This window comes from Delphinus delphis, chromosome 18, assembly GCF_949987515.2.
Source record: "Delphinus delphis chromosome 18, mDelDel1.2, whole genome shotgun sequence".
Taxonomy (NCBI): Eukaryota; Metazoa; Chordata; class Mammalia; order Artiodactyla; family Delphinidae; genus Delphinus; species Delphinus delphis.
In genome coordinates this window covers 16,160,461-16,175,065 of record NC_082700.1, presented here as the reverse complement: position 1 = coordinate 16,175,065, position 14,605 = coordinate 16,160,461, and the positions used below count along the sequence as shown (strand labels likewise).

Genomic DNA, 14,605 nt, shown 5'->3' with positions numbered 1-14,605 from the left:
TTGAGAACTGACAAGTTAAAAGATAAGACCCCAAACTATAGCCACTTGAACACACAGTTGAGGTTACTCAGACATTTCTCTTTCTACAAACATGTGCACTTTCTGAACATCTTCCAAGCAGTTATGAAGGTAGCTGTCCTAGTTTGTCTTAAAAAGCTGGGAAAGCTCATAAGGCAAAAATTTTAATGCCAAAAGCCAACAGGATTTTTATGACTGCAAATATCTTCTCTAAAATGTTAGCCTCCAGGGCAATCATAACTGATCAAGAGATGCAGAAAGAGTCTTCAGCAAATCTCAATATTTGAAAGATAACACTACTATTAGCACTTTCAAGGAAGAGAAAACTAACTGCTACATGATCCTGGAATGTCATTCATCACCAAGAAGGTACTGGCAGGATTTCTTCTGACTACTTTATTGAGCAATATAGTTAGTCATGTGTTCCTGGAATCATAGCACAGAATAGTTTTCCACTGCAAAAGAGTACCAGAGAAGATCTCTGCAAGCAATAAAAACCAGAAAAAAATTTTTTTCTATAACTCCAATTAAAATTTAGTGATTCTACCAAAACATTTGATACATTAGTAACATAACATGATAAATGGTATTATGAGTATATGACCACAAGTATGTTTATCAACACCAAAGATAAAAAAAAAAAAACACCAAAGATAACTATTATGGCAATAAGAAATATAAATTTCTTGTGTATCAGAATTCAAAGTCCCATCTAACTCAGAGCTCATAAGTGAAAATACGACAAACAACCAGTTTTACCAAATAGCTACATTTAAAAAGAAAAAAAGTCAAAAAATACACACATACTCTTCCATCACAAGCAGTCATCAAAAGTCCTACAGAGTTATCCAAAAAACACTACACTAGAAACACACTCATGAACAATTCCGACAATGGCCTGGACTTTTATTAAAAGGCCAAAAAAGATCATTAAAATTATAAATTAAGGTAAAATGATTTTATACAGCTCAGGATTTTTGTCCATAAGACACACTGTTTCTCTTGTAATTGCTAACATACTGCTAAATGATGAACCGTCACAGAGGAAATGTTATCCCTACATTACTTTGACAAACAAGTTATAAGTAATTAGATCATTCTGGCCTGTACAAATTTAGCCAGGTCAGGAGGCGGTATGGCACCAAGTTTTTCCATTAACTATTTTCTACACTCAAAACAACTTTGTACCAGGTTTCTCTATAACTTTCACAGATATAATCTATGAGCCACATCCTATACCAAATCATCCACAAGATCCTTGCATTTAATCAACATTAAAATGACTATAAAAATTCACATTACACAGGATTTGACGTATGTACAAGATAGGTAATATTAACCCTCCCCTCCCTCTTTAGCACTCCCATACACCTAGTAGGCATCTCTAGTTTATCATTCATAAAACCACTTAATAGGCTATCCTCCCCCATAAGACTGTGAACTTAAGAACCAGAAATCCACCCTATTCATCTCTGTTATCTTCGCTGACTAGAAATGCCCAGGTCATAATAGTCATTCAAGGGACACTGAGTGAATAAGAACATAATACCTACGTCACAAATGTATAGGAAACGGAAGCAGACAAACAGGAAATCAGGTAAATAGAAGGTAAATTTCCAGAACATACAATAATAGAATCAAACACAAAGACTGCAGATAGCATCAGGGAAAAGGCACTGGGTCTTGAGGGGCTGGGATGTCTTTAGAATTTAGATCAATTCTAATCCAGAATTTGGCAATAATAAATGTTATAACCTTCAGCAAATCACTTTGCCTCCCTGGATCTCAATTTCCTCATTTGTAAAATAAAAAGTAATACTAGATGAGCTCCATGTTTCCTTATATGCCATAAGGATGATTTCAAAGCAGCAGGAAAACTTATTCCTGAAAAATAGCACTGGCAGAACAGATAAAATACACTATGTGAGATAATATAACTCGTAAGCAAAGGGTATTGTATGGGTGGGATGCACAACTCCATAAACAGTAACAGGTCACATTAATAGCAGTCACAGGTAATCAAGAATTATACACATACCTAATGTGGAAATCATCAACACAATCACTCATTCAATAAATCTTTAAAAAGAATCAAGTTTTGCCAAAGGCAAACGTTACGAGAACTGAAGAGAAAGAGCCAAAGGGAACATTCTGCTTGTTATCTCCTAGTAGAAATTACAACAATACAGATCACATGTACCACACACATGCATACACACATACACACACAAACACAAAAGCAAACAAAAAAGCACCTTTATGCTTTTTATAAATTGATAATTCTCCTCAAAACGAATAACATAATTTAATTACTTGGACTAGAAGAGACCAGCATTCCAGCAATCCCACTACTGTGCATATACCCAGAGAAAACCATAATTCAAAAACACACATGCACCCCAATGTTCAATGCAGCAACCTAAATGCCCATCGACAGACGAATGGATAAAGAAGATGTGGTACATATATACAACGGAGTATTACTCAGCCATAAAAAGGAATGAAATTGAGTTATTTTTAGAGACGTGGATGGACCTAGAGACTGTCATACAGAGTGAAGTAAGTCAGAAAGAGAAAAACAAATACCATATATTAACACATATATATGTGGAATCTAGAAAAATGTTACAGATGAACCGATTTGCAAGGCAGAAATTGAGACACAGACGTAGAGAACAAACATATGGGCACCAAGGGAGGGAAAGTGTGGGGGGGGATGGTGGTGGATGAATTGGGAGATTGGGATTGACATATATATATACTAATATGTATAAAATAGGTAACTAATAAGAACCTGCTGTATAAAAAAATAAATAAATAAAATAAAATTTTTTAAAAATTAAGTTTCCACAATATACACATATAGGGTACATCCTCTGGCCCACAAAATGAGTCTTGTTGGAACATTAAGAACTAAACATGCCGATGATCGAAGAAACTCCTAAACTTGAAACCCAACACAACTCAGAGACCTATGTTCCAACCGCATATCCAAAATAAACCTCTGCCTTATAACAAATGACTTCCACCTCAGATAAGAAGTAGCAGTGATAAATTTTGATCTTGATGACTACCAGACTCAATACAACAATATTTATAATCAATATTTTTAAAATATAAGCTCTGTTCTCAGAACTATGCTAAATATTGTAGAAGATATAAGAGAACTAAAAGGTAAGCTCCTGGCCCACAGGAAAGTCTTCCCAACTTTATTAGCAAGGAGTTTTAGGTTATTATAAACACATAGGTCTATTTCTCCAATATCTTTCCCAAGGACCTAGGAAGAAAGGTGAGCAATTCCAACATCCATGTATATTTCAAGATATGTTTTTAAAGCTAGAGGAGGTCCTACAAAACAAATATTACAAACAAACCAGATCCAGATATATGGGAACAAAATATACTGTACCCCAAAGGGCATTTCTACAAAGGTGGTAAGACCAGAGCACCTTGAATGGATAATCTCACATGTAGGAATATAAATATAAATATAAATGTAAATATAGATGAGAAATACCTTTGAAGTCATCATAACTACAAAACTAAATCATTAGTATTTCTGAACTGATTATTGATATCTCAATCTTTCTCTCAGTCAAATGTTTCAAAAGGAAGGTAAAGTGGGAAAAATCAGTTTGAGAGCTTCAAATTAAGCAACATATTGATTGTTCATGTATATAATCAATGTCCACCTGTTCCTGATAGTGGCAGGATATAATTGGCTATACACATAAACTACGTTTAAGAAAGCCCCAAAATCCGTTAAGTTCAGCTATGGAGTGTTCCAAGGCTACTAATTATGTATAGACTATAAATTATTTAATTATGAATTTTAATCTACCTAAATTTTTCAACTGTTTCTCTATGAATTATATCCTAAACTCCCTTCAACGTCAACTGCTCAAACAAAATAATTCTGGCTCTTTTCCCCTCAAGTCAAGATCAGGCAATAACAATTCTTTACTAGTTCCAATGCTTCATGATAGAACAATACAGTTGTTCTTTTCATTACAGCCTACCAAGCACTTTCATATACATTATTTCATTTCAGTCTTCCAACAGCCCTATGAGGTAAGGCAAGAATTATCACCTTTATTTCACGAACAAGGATAGAAATTTAGGGAAGCTAGGTAACTGATACAAACTTCACTGCTAGAAAGTAGTTGAACAATGACTAGAACCCACGTGTCCTGACTCCATATCCAGTTTGCATTCCACAATGTCACACAAATGAAAGTATTTCTAAAAATTACTGAACTTAAAGACTACACTCTTCCTACTTAATCAAACCGTGTGTAAATACAGTGAGAATTAAAATTAAGATTCTAAATCAAATGCAAGCAGTAAAGAGAGTAGCCTAACCCATCTCCTTTCTACAACAACCTATTTTAATAAACGAAATGTTCAAAAGCAATGTTCAGGGACTTCCCTGGTGGTCCAGTGGTAACGAATCTGCCTTGCAATGCAGGGGACACAGGTTCAATCGCTGATCAGGGAACTAAGATCCCACATGCTGAGGGGCAACTAAGCCCATGTGTCACAACTACTGAGCTCATGCACTTCAACTAGAGCCTGCGTGCCGCAAACTACAGAGCCCACGCGCCCTGGAGCCTGTGCACCACAACTAGAGAAGAGAAAACCCACACGCCACAACTCGAGAGAAGCCTGCACACCACAACAAAGAGCCCACGCGCCGCAACGAAAGATCCCGCATGCCTCAACAACAAAAAAAAGAGCAGTTCAAATTCTAAACTAAAAACAGCTTAAAGTTAAAATAAACCTCTTGCACTCACCCTATCACATCACACACAACCAACTCTGCACAATGCATGCTAGTAGAGAATACGTGAAGTTAGCTGTAAATTATTTATATGGTATTTGACTTAGAATTAAAATCCTCAAACACCTTCACTTTTCCTAGTTTTAACCTCCTCTTGGCTTGGCTGTACTCTAGTCTAGGAGTCTCCATAGTGCAGTATATATGACAAACCACTGAAATATGGAAAGAAATTATTAGAATGCTGTCTCCATTTTTTTAGCCTGAAAATAAGAATTCATTTTACTAAATTTAATATATGAACTGACACTGTGACCCTCACATAAACTCAAAAATACATATATAATTGAGGTGGGTGGTAGGCTCCAAAATTTTTCACAGAAGGGATTCCTATTCAAGAAAATTTAGAGGCCATTGCTACAAACAACAGAGAAAGTAAATGAGTTCTAGGAGCCAGATGACTCTAGATTGCACCAAATAAAGAGCAAACTTACTTAAGGTTTCAATATCCTACAATGTACACATAAATAAAGATTTTTCAACTGCATTTGCATAATCCATGCTGATATAAACATAACTTACCTCATCCTGGACTCCACTGGTAGTAGTCAACTTGCTCCCATCAGTAATTGTAATAATTATTGCTGGCTCCAAAAAAAAAGGGTTTCTTCCCTAAAGTCAAAAAACACATTGATCGTATTAAGGTCTAGAGATCAGCTTAATTTTTCTGAGTAAAAAGTCAATTTTCAGAACAGTATATAAATCCCCCTTTCTTGTTTTTAAATTTTATTTATAGCACATACCTTTTGTACATTTTTTTAAAAGGTTTAGAAGGAAATGTAAACTAAACAGAGGTTAACCTTGAAGGGTTAGAATTAGAAAGAGGAAAAAATGGATTTTTCACTTCTTTCTACATTTTTGTATTGTATTAATTTTTACAGTGAGCATCTATATTTATTTAACTAAAAGTATTTAATTCCTTAAAAGGGACCCTACATTTCAATTCTAGTGATTCGACATATCTAGATATTACAAATTAAAATAATAGGTAATTTTCTTTAGAAACTTCTTAAAGAGGAAGGCAAAATACTAGGTGATCCTTTACCAAGTAATCTATGTCTTTAATCAAAGTATCTAACCAAGTGACTAAGTATGGAAGGGCTCTAAGAGCTGGTTCCAAAGAAACACTAGGCCTACCCTAAGCTTAGCAAAATTTAAGAACAGTCCAATGTGAAAAGTTAAAAGTAAGAAGGATGGCTACTTAAAGAAATTGCTTGGCGAGAGGAGTAGAAAAATAACAGCAGCAGAGGCAATGAAACACAGCGGCACAGAGCTCTTAAACGCTCTATAGTTAAGGTGAAATAACTTCAATAACTTCCATTCAAATCTCTGGCCAAGTCACTCTGTGAGTACTATGATCAATTCTAGGTGACACATTTTGTTAGGGACTCAGATAAACATAAGCTTATCTTTTACATATAAATGACTCTCATTTGAGATACTGAAGCAGATTCTGTATAACTCTTTAAGACAAAACCATGACCAGAGGGTAGAAGTTTCAAGAGGGTAAACCCTAAGCTGGAAATCAAAGGTATCAAATTCTCTGCTACTAACAGTGTTCAAGAAAGGACAGAACAAAGTTGTGTTGCATATGATGTAAAACAGCATACGACAAATGCACACTTTAATGGGCATATGAATCACTTGGTGATCTTAATAAAATGCAGGCTCTGGTTCAATAAGTCTGGGACAAAGACTAAGGTTTCGCATTTCTAACAAGACTGCAGGCTAGGAGACGCTAATGTTCACTGACCATACATAGAATAGCAAGAATGTAGAAGGGTTATATGCATGTAATATCTTGTAGTTCTGTAACATTTTCCTTACATGTATATAACTCTCAATCATTAGCAGATTACAGTACATACTCCGTATTTGTTGAATGAGTTTACCAACACTTTTCACATACGGTAACTGTGATTATAATCTAATCATAAAGTGGGAGCAGGGGGATATCTGGTATATTAAATTTCTTGATCAAGTCAAGAAAGTGTATGTAGGTGGCATATAGAGTTTTCAAACTGGTGTCCAAGAAACAATGGTTCCAGGTAGAGAAAACTTCCTCTGCTCATATAAAATTAAAATATGTTGGATACAACCTTTTAAGCTCTCAAATGCACAGTCGCATTCAAATGTTACTAGAACCTTGCAGGAGAAAGACAAGAATTTCCCTTCCCTTCCTCCTCCACAACATTCATGGCAGATGGAACACATTTTGGGAGACATTACATTACACACCATTCACCCCCAACATAAACAATAAATTCTCATAATGCAGATCTTCTCTTTAATCGAGAAATAGGCAATGTTCATATCCCCAACCTCTGAGCTTTGATTGGCTCCATCAAGAAGAATGCTTTTCCTTTTCCCTGCCCACAACCCATCCAATTCCTAATCATTTTTTAAGGCCCAGTTTAAATCTTCCTCTTCTGCCTTGAAACTTTCCCTGATTACTCTGGCCTTGAATAATTCAGCCCTTTCCCTCTCCAAATTTTAATAGTGGTCGTTTTCAAACTTAAGTAAATAAAAGTATAAATATAACATTTCCTCAAATAAAATTGGATTTGGAGTGCTTTCATGGAGTACATTTTGAATCCCGCTTCCCCACAGCATTTATCCTCTCATTCTCGTATTTTCAATTTAAATATACAACACCTCACACAACAACGTATATGTAATTAACACTACTGAACTCGACACTTAAAAATGGTTAAGGTGGTAAATTTTGTTATGCGTTTTTACTGCACTTCTTTAAAAATACACCATTTTGTACTGTTTGCTATTGTTTCCTGTTTGAATACACTGAAGGCAAGGATCATGTCATAATTCTTCCTCAGCACCGAGCACAAAATATCTAAGCACTGGACAGTTAAATATTGATTCACTGATTATAGCCTAACATAGACCTGCCCAAGTTCACAGAGCCACTCGGAATTACTCAAACTTCAACAAGCTTCAAAATATATAGATGTTACTTACCTTTACCTCAATATAAATGAGTGCTTCCCAAACTTAACATATAACAATTTGCTAGGCTACAAGGGTATACCACCTCCTTCCTACATATGCCCAACCGTCCATTGTCCATTCATTCATGTTTGTCATTCAATCATTTACTGAGTGGCTATCATATATAGGAATTGTGTTAAGTGCATGATACATAATCACTACTCTCACACATCATAAACAATGTACCTATGTACCTATAATAACTCTCCTCTCCTGGTCTCTACAAATACCATTTTAGCTCAAAAATTAGCAAAGGGAGATAAAGAAAATCAAGAAGTCCTAGTATCTTCGAAACTATTGTACCTCGCTTTCACTCTTAAGCTAAAACTACTTTGGCTGACATGCAAATCTGTTAATGCCACTAGAGCATGGACTAAATACTTGCAAAAGTATCTCTGTATCACCTTTACTTTTTAACCTAAATCAAAGTCATACTTTCTGATCAAAAGTTGGACACCCATCTATTCTTATTTCTGTGTAAGCATGATCAGAATTATCCCCCGAAGGATTGGTCATATTTATAATTAAACGACAATGGTCTACAGTCATTAAGAACTTTACGGATGATGATATCCACCCAAAAGCTAATATGTACTTTCTAAAGAACCACAATGTCTAAAAGTCAAGTTCAAATGTATTCAAATTTAGCAAAAAGTCTGAGTTATTAAAATTTAAGCTAGGGGCTTCCCCGGTGGCGCAGTGGTTGAGAGTCTGCCTGCCGATGCAGGGGACACGGGTTCGTGCCCCGGTCCGGGAAGATCCCACATGCCGCGGAGTGGCTGGGCCCGTGAGCCATGGCCGCTGAGCCTGCGCGTCCGGAGCCTATGCTCAGCAAAGGGAGAGGCCACAGCAGTGAGAGGCCCACGTACCGCAAAAAAAAAAAAAAAAAATTTAAGCTACATTCAAACACTAAAATCAAAGTTACTTTTTCCTTGACAACAAAGCTTTCAATTGATACTTTACTAGAGTCTTATACACATGATACTCCTCGGAGTCTATGCCTGGAAATACTGTAATAACCAGGTACTTAATAATAACAATAAAGCACTTATATTTATCTCATCTGACCCTAAAAACTTGGTGAGGTAAAATGTTCAGGGAGATTAAACAATATAACCCTCAGTCACACAGTTGTAACTGGCAATGCCAGAACATGATTCCAACTCTAAATCGCATGGTCTTTCTACAGCATCTGAAGGTCCTACTGGTAGCAGCTAAATTCTCTTGAATACAATTCTACACCAACCTGGGTTGTGCCACAGTCACACAACAATGAATGTTATTACAAGTAGTTTGGTTTACTATATTCTATCTGCAGTAAAATTAACTACGTACAGTAGGACTATTCCATTACTTGGTTTCCTGTTGCTCTGTGATGTCTTACCTACCATTTTTTCTATATATAAATCAATATACCACCTCCCAGCAAAAACACAGTAAAACAAAATGCTATAGATAGATATCATTTACTTTTGAAAACTATATAACTTCAATCAACTTTCACTTTACATACAAACAAAAAAATAGATATTAAGTTTTTAATGACTTTAAATTTTGGAAAATACAGGTAAAGATCAAAGGCAAAGAAAAGTAAAGAAGAATATGGCTATCCTCATTTCATCTGTTTAGTCACTTAACCCTACTGTGCCTAAGATCCCTTCCTTTCTAAGGTGAAAGAGTTTAGTCAAGAATCACAATAAGAAAAGCAATAGTGTTAGTTATGATAAAAATTACAATAATGAGGGACTTCCCTGGTGGTCCAATGGTGAAGAATCCTCCTTACAATGCGGGGGGACTTGGGTTCCATCCCTGGTCGGGGAACTAAGATTCCACATGCCATGGGGCAACTAAGCCCACGCACCAGAACTACTGAGCTCGTGCGCCTCAACTAGAAAGCCCACGTCCTGCAAAACTACAGAGCCCACGCACTCTGGAACCTGTGCGCCACAACTATAGAGCCCACGCACCCTGTAGCCTACACGCCACAACTAGAGAAGAGAAAACCCGCACACCACAAGTAGAGAGAAGCCTGCCCACCACAACAAAGAGTCTGCGTGCCGCAAGGAAAGATCCCAGGTGCCTCATCGAAGATTCCACATGCTGCAACGAAGACCCGACACAGCCAAAACTAAACAAAAATTTTTTTTAATTAGAATAATGATTTAACAAACGTAATTTATACACAAAAGGAGGGGTTTTTTTCTTCAGGGAAAAGTTATCCCAACCTCTATATAAAGCTGATTGTCTTAACATTTATCTAAGCATAAATTTTTAAATCACTTGCAGCAAGTGAGCAGACCATGTTGCGCCATGAAGCTTCTCATGTATAGTTTTAGGCTGCTCTTCCTCTGCCTTTGGTAGTACACTTACTCTTGGCAGAAGTGCATAAGTAACTGGCACCTTTCTCTGACATTCTCTTTTAACCAGCAAACTAAAATACATTTTGGTTGTCTGCCAGTATCACAAGATTATTTTTTTTCACGTTTTACAAAAAATAATTTAACATTTCAAAAGTCTAAAGTTATGATTTAATCAGTGTAATATAATGTTTTTAGCTATTCAGGGCCAAGCCTCTGAAGTTTAATAATTCTCAAATCTTTATATTTAAAAGTCACTACTTTACATTTTTATTCTTAATAAGTTTGTTTACAAAGTCACTCAATTTGGGGACAGTTCATATTAGAATTTGCCTCAAAATTCACCTTGGTCATAAAGCTAGACTTTATCTTAGTTAAGAGTTGAAAAGAAAAAAAAAAAAAATTTAAGCTCTGCTACAACAAAGGCAGCCAGTAGAGGGACTAAAAGTTTACTTTTGCCATTAGCAAAACTAAACTCATATGTTTTACTCGCACTGGTTTTTGGCATAAAGAAATCTAGACATGTAACAAAAACTACAGTGCAAAGTATAATACTCTACCTCTAGAGATATTTACTAATGGAAATCTTGTCATTTAGAAAATTTGGTTTTAATATTGGTCAAAAGTCTCAGGTAAAAGAGTTTTGTTAAAGACAAATACAAAAACTTTTACTTCACATAAGTTCTCTCAATAATTTAACAGTATTCTGATGTTAAATGAATTAAGGCATAAAATCTCAATAAGACAATTTAAAGAATATAATTAAAGTAAGTAGGTCTTATCCACTAAAACCTATTTCATTTTTGCAAAGAAAATGCTTTTGAAAATGTTAAAACAAGTTATTTAGCAAAAATAGTTTTGAAAACATAAAATCAAGGCTAATTTACCTTCAAATATAAACTAACCTGGTTCTCAGAATCAGCAGTTTTAGTTTTACCCAAGAAATTTAAAATGTTGGGGGATGAGGCACAGGAATTTTACTGTACCCTTAAACATGTCTTTATTATCTTCTGAAGCAAAAGGAAGGCAGCCCTGAGCATTCAGCAGACCTTTTAGTGGCTACCTCTGCTGCAGGACCAAAGGCCTCAAGTTTTCTTTCCGTGCCACCATGCTCCACCATGATTATCACTGCTTTAAACAAATCCCAGAAAGACAGCCAAGTGCCTGTCTATGCTACACTTTTCCCAGGGCAGGGAAAATGTACACCAAAGATCCACTCTCTGGCTCGCTCCTGTGACAGCATCTTCGGCTAACCCACATCTATTACCGGCTAGCTATTTTGCTATGTGCCAGGAAAGCTATGGCCAACAGAAATCAACCAAAAAGATGTTAAGATGTATAACATGATACGTCCAGGCTAAAAGTATATTACCTAGCAGAAAATCAAAAACTTCCAGAAATAGCACGTGCTTTTTTTCAATCTAAAACTTCCTTTTCGGGCTTTCCTGGTGGCACAGTGGTTGAGAGTCCACCTGCCAATGCAGGGGACACGGGTTCGTGCCCCGGTCCGGGGAGATCCCACATGCTGCGGAGTGGCTGGGCCCGTGAGCCATGCCCGCTGAGCCTGTGCGTCCGGAGCCTGTGCTCCACAACGGGAGATGCCACAACAGTGAGAGGCCCGCGTACCACAAAAAAAAAAACAAAAAAAACTTCCTTTTCAAGTAAATTACAGTGACAACAAGCAAAAATGTAAGGAAATGGAAAGGGCAGCCCTGAGAAATAAGTACTACATCACTAAAGGTTCTCATGCATATACGGGACAAGCACCTAGCAGGCTTGCTGCTAAAAATTTTGTAAGTTAAGTTCAAGACTAGAGCTTTAGCTTCCCTTTATTTACATCACTGTAAAATCTATATAAATACTGAAAATATGAAAAGAGTCCTGCATTATCTACCTTATTTTTCTCTATTACCATAGATAATAAAGAGGTAACAATATATGTTCTAAAATATGATAAACCAGCTCATATTCATTTAGAAACTTTTTCTGACACTTCCCTTTATAATTTGTCAAAAATCAGATTCTATAAAAAAATATAATACAGAAACATCAATATTAAACATATTCTTCTACTTTAAGCTTATTTCTAAAAGTATTAGATTGCAATTCACATCCAAAGCCTTATTAGTCATAATACTAATAAACACTTCTACAACTATACAGAATTGAGAAAATAGGCTTTTAATACATACTTTGCAACACAAGTCAACCAGAATAACATTCTTTAGTTCAGTATTGCTCAAACTTCAGACATTTGAATACCACAACCAGAATTTTTTCAATATCTACTTATTACCTGCACTAATATTTACATTCTTAATATTTTTCTTTACATCAGTTCCCTTTTTTTATTTTAGCCTCAAACTCTAGCAATAAGACCTATGAAATCATAGTTTTGATGTGCAAGTTATATTTTCTATTCAATAACTCACTGTCATTAATATTGTTTAGCTTTTTTTTAAAAAAGGGTGGGGGGATTCATTATATTACAGGGATGAATGCACAACTCGTTAATTACACATTCCAAACAAAATATAATTATTATTTAAGTCAGTAAAGGCCCAACAGGCTTACATTAAAATCAATATTCCAAGGCCAGATTTACAAGTTTTATGTTTGTTTTCAAATTCAGCAAGATTACTTTTAGAGTCAAGATCCCAAGTGGTGTGGCATAAATAAGTCTTTTGATGTAAAAACTCAGATATTCATCTTAAGAAATTAGTGCTTTGGGTGGTGGTGTGATGAACTGGGAGATTGGGATTGACATATATACACTAATATGTATAAAATGGATAACTAATAAGAACCTGCTGTATAAATAAATAAATAAAATTCAAAAAAAAGTTTTTGCTAAAAAAGCAAAAAAAAAAATCACTGCTTTTAAAATACCTTCAACTACATACAAAAGATTTCTGAAGGATACACACTATAAACTGATTAATCATGGTTGCCTCTGAAGAACTGAAGTGAGCAACTGTATAACTTTCTCTAATGCTTTAACTTTTTAACCACGTGCATTTATTACATATTCAAAACAAGTACTCTTCAAAATTAAAATGTGCATAGTATCCAAAAATAAAACTTAAAAAAAAACTCCTAGTGTATAGAAACCTAGTACTTAGAATACATTAAAGTATAAACTAAAGAAAAACATGTTAAAATTCCCCATTAAAAGAAATATATTTTTAGTTTCAAGTAATGCCATTATACAATTGTGTACCAATACAGTTCCTTTATCTATTTAATTCCTTATTTTTTAAAAAATAGCATTAGGGTTTCCCTGGTGGCACAGTGGTTGAGAGTCCGCCTGCCGATGCAGGGGACACGGGTTTGTGCCCCGGTCCGGGAGGATCCCACATGCCGCGGAGCGGCTGGGCCCGTGAGCCATGGCCGCTGAGCCTGCGCGTCCGGAGCCTGTGCTCCGCAAAGGGAGAGGGCACAACAGTGACAGGCCCGCGTACCGCAAAAAAAAAAAAAATAGCATTAGAAACAGATGGAATAATAAGACTTGAGCAAAAGTAGGAGGGAATCTCATATATTTATTTTAACATAATGAGTAAGGAGCAATATCCTAGGATTTGATTTAAATAATAAACTAAATATAGCTGATCCTTGAACGCAAGGGGTTGAGGGGCGCTGACCCTTGCACAGTCAAAAATACACATATAACTTTATAGTCGGACCTTCATATCTGTGATTCCGCAACCTCAGATTCAACCAGCCCCCGACTGTGTAGTACTGTAGTATGCAAGAAAAAATTCCACATGTAAGTGTCATTCAAGGGTCAGCTGTAGTAGTAATGTAAAAAATATTCACTGTTAAGAACTGAAGAATTACTAGCTTGACTTTGTGAAAAAGATGAATGTTAAACTCAATGACTGATAAGACTAACAATGAGTACATCAAAGGAAAGTAATATAAATTAAATATATTTAAATATTTAAATAATTTCACAGAATTTTGAGTTTTACATCTGAACTGGAGTCTAAAATTTGGATAAGATTACTCTAACAAATAAATACTTGGTTTTGGCATTATTTAATACATAGTAGCAGGTAAACAGTGTTTATACTGGCATAAAAAGAGTAATGAGGGTGTAAGAAATATAATTTTACTTAAGAAATACTAACATTCTGGATAAAGAACCTAATACATCCATTATACTAAATGGATTATGTGGTATTAACTTAATTCCAGCAAAGCATATAATAATAAACATGTTAGGGAATTCCCTGGCAGTCCAATGGTTAGGGCTCTGTGCTCTCACCAACGAGGGCCCAGGTTTGATCCCTTGTCAGGCAACTAAGATCCCACAAGCTGCGCAACACAGCCAAAAAAATAAAATAATTAAAAAAAAAACATGTTAGAACCATAACAGAAAAAG

General features: G+C 35.6%; 1 protein-coding gene across 3 annotated transcripts in view; it reads right to left on the bottom strand.

Annotated features, from left to right (window-relative positions):
• Positions 1–14,605, bottom strand: part of INTS6 (integrator complex subunit 6) — a 109,478-nt gene that overhangs the window by 79,723 nt on the left and 15,150 nt on the right. For all 3 annotated transcript variants that reach the window (XR_009516838.1, XM_059996126.1, XM_059996125.1), the window contains exon 4: positions 5,378–5,467. Coding sequence is in view for 2 of the 3 variants with exons in the window: in XM_059996126.1 (XP_059852109.1) it covers positions 5,378–5,467 (90 nt within the window). In the remaining variant the exon portion in view is untranslated. The remainder of the gene's footprint in view (positions 1–5,377; positions 5,468–14,605) is intronic.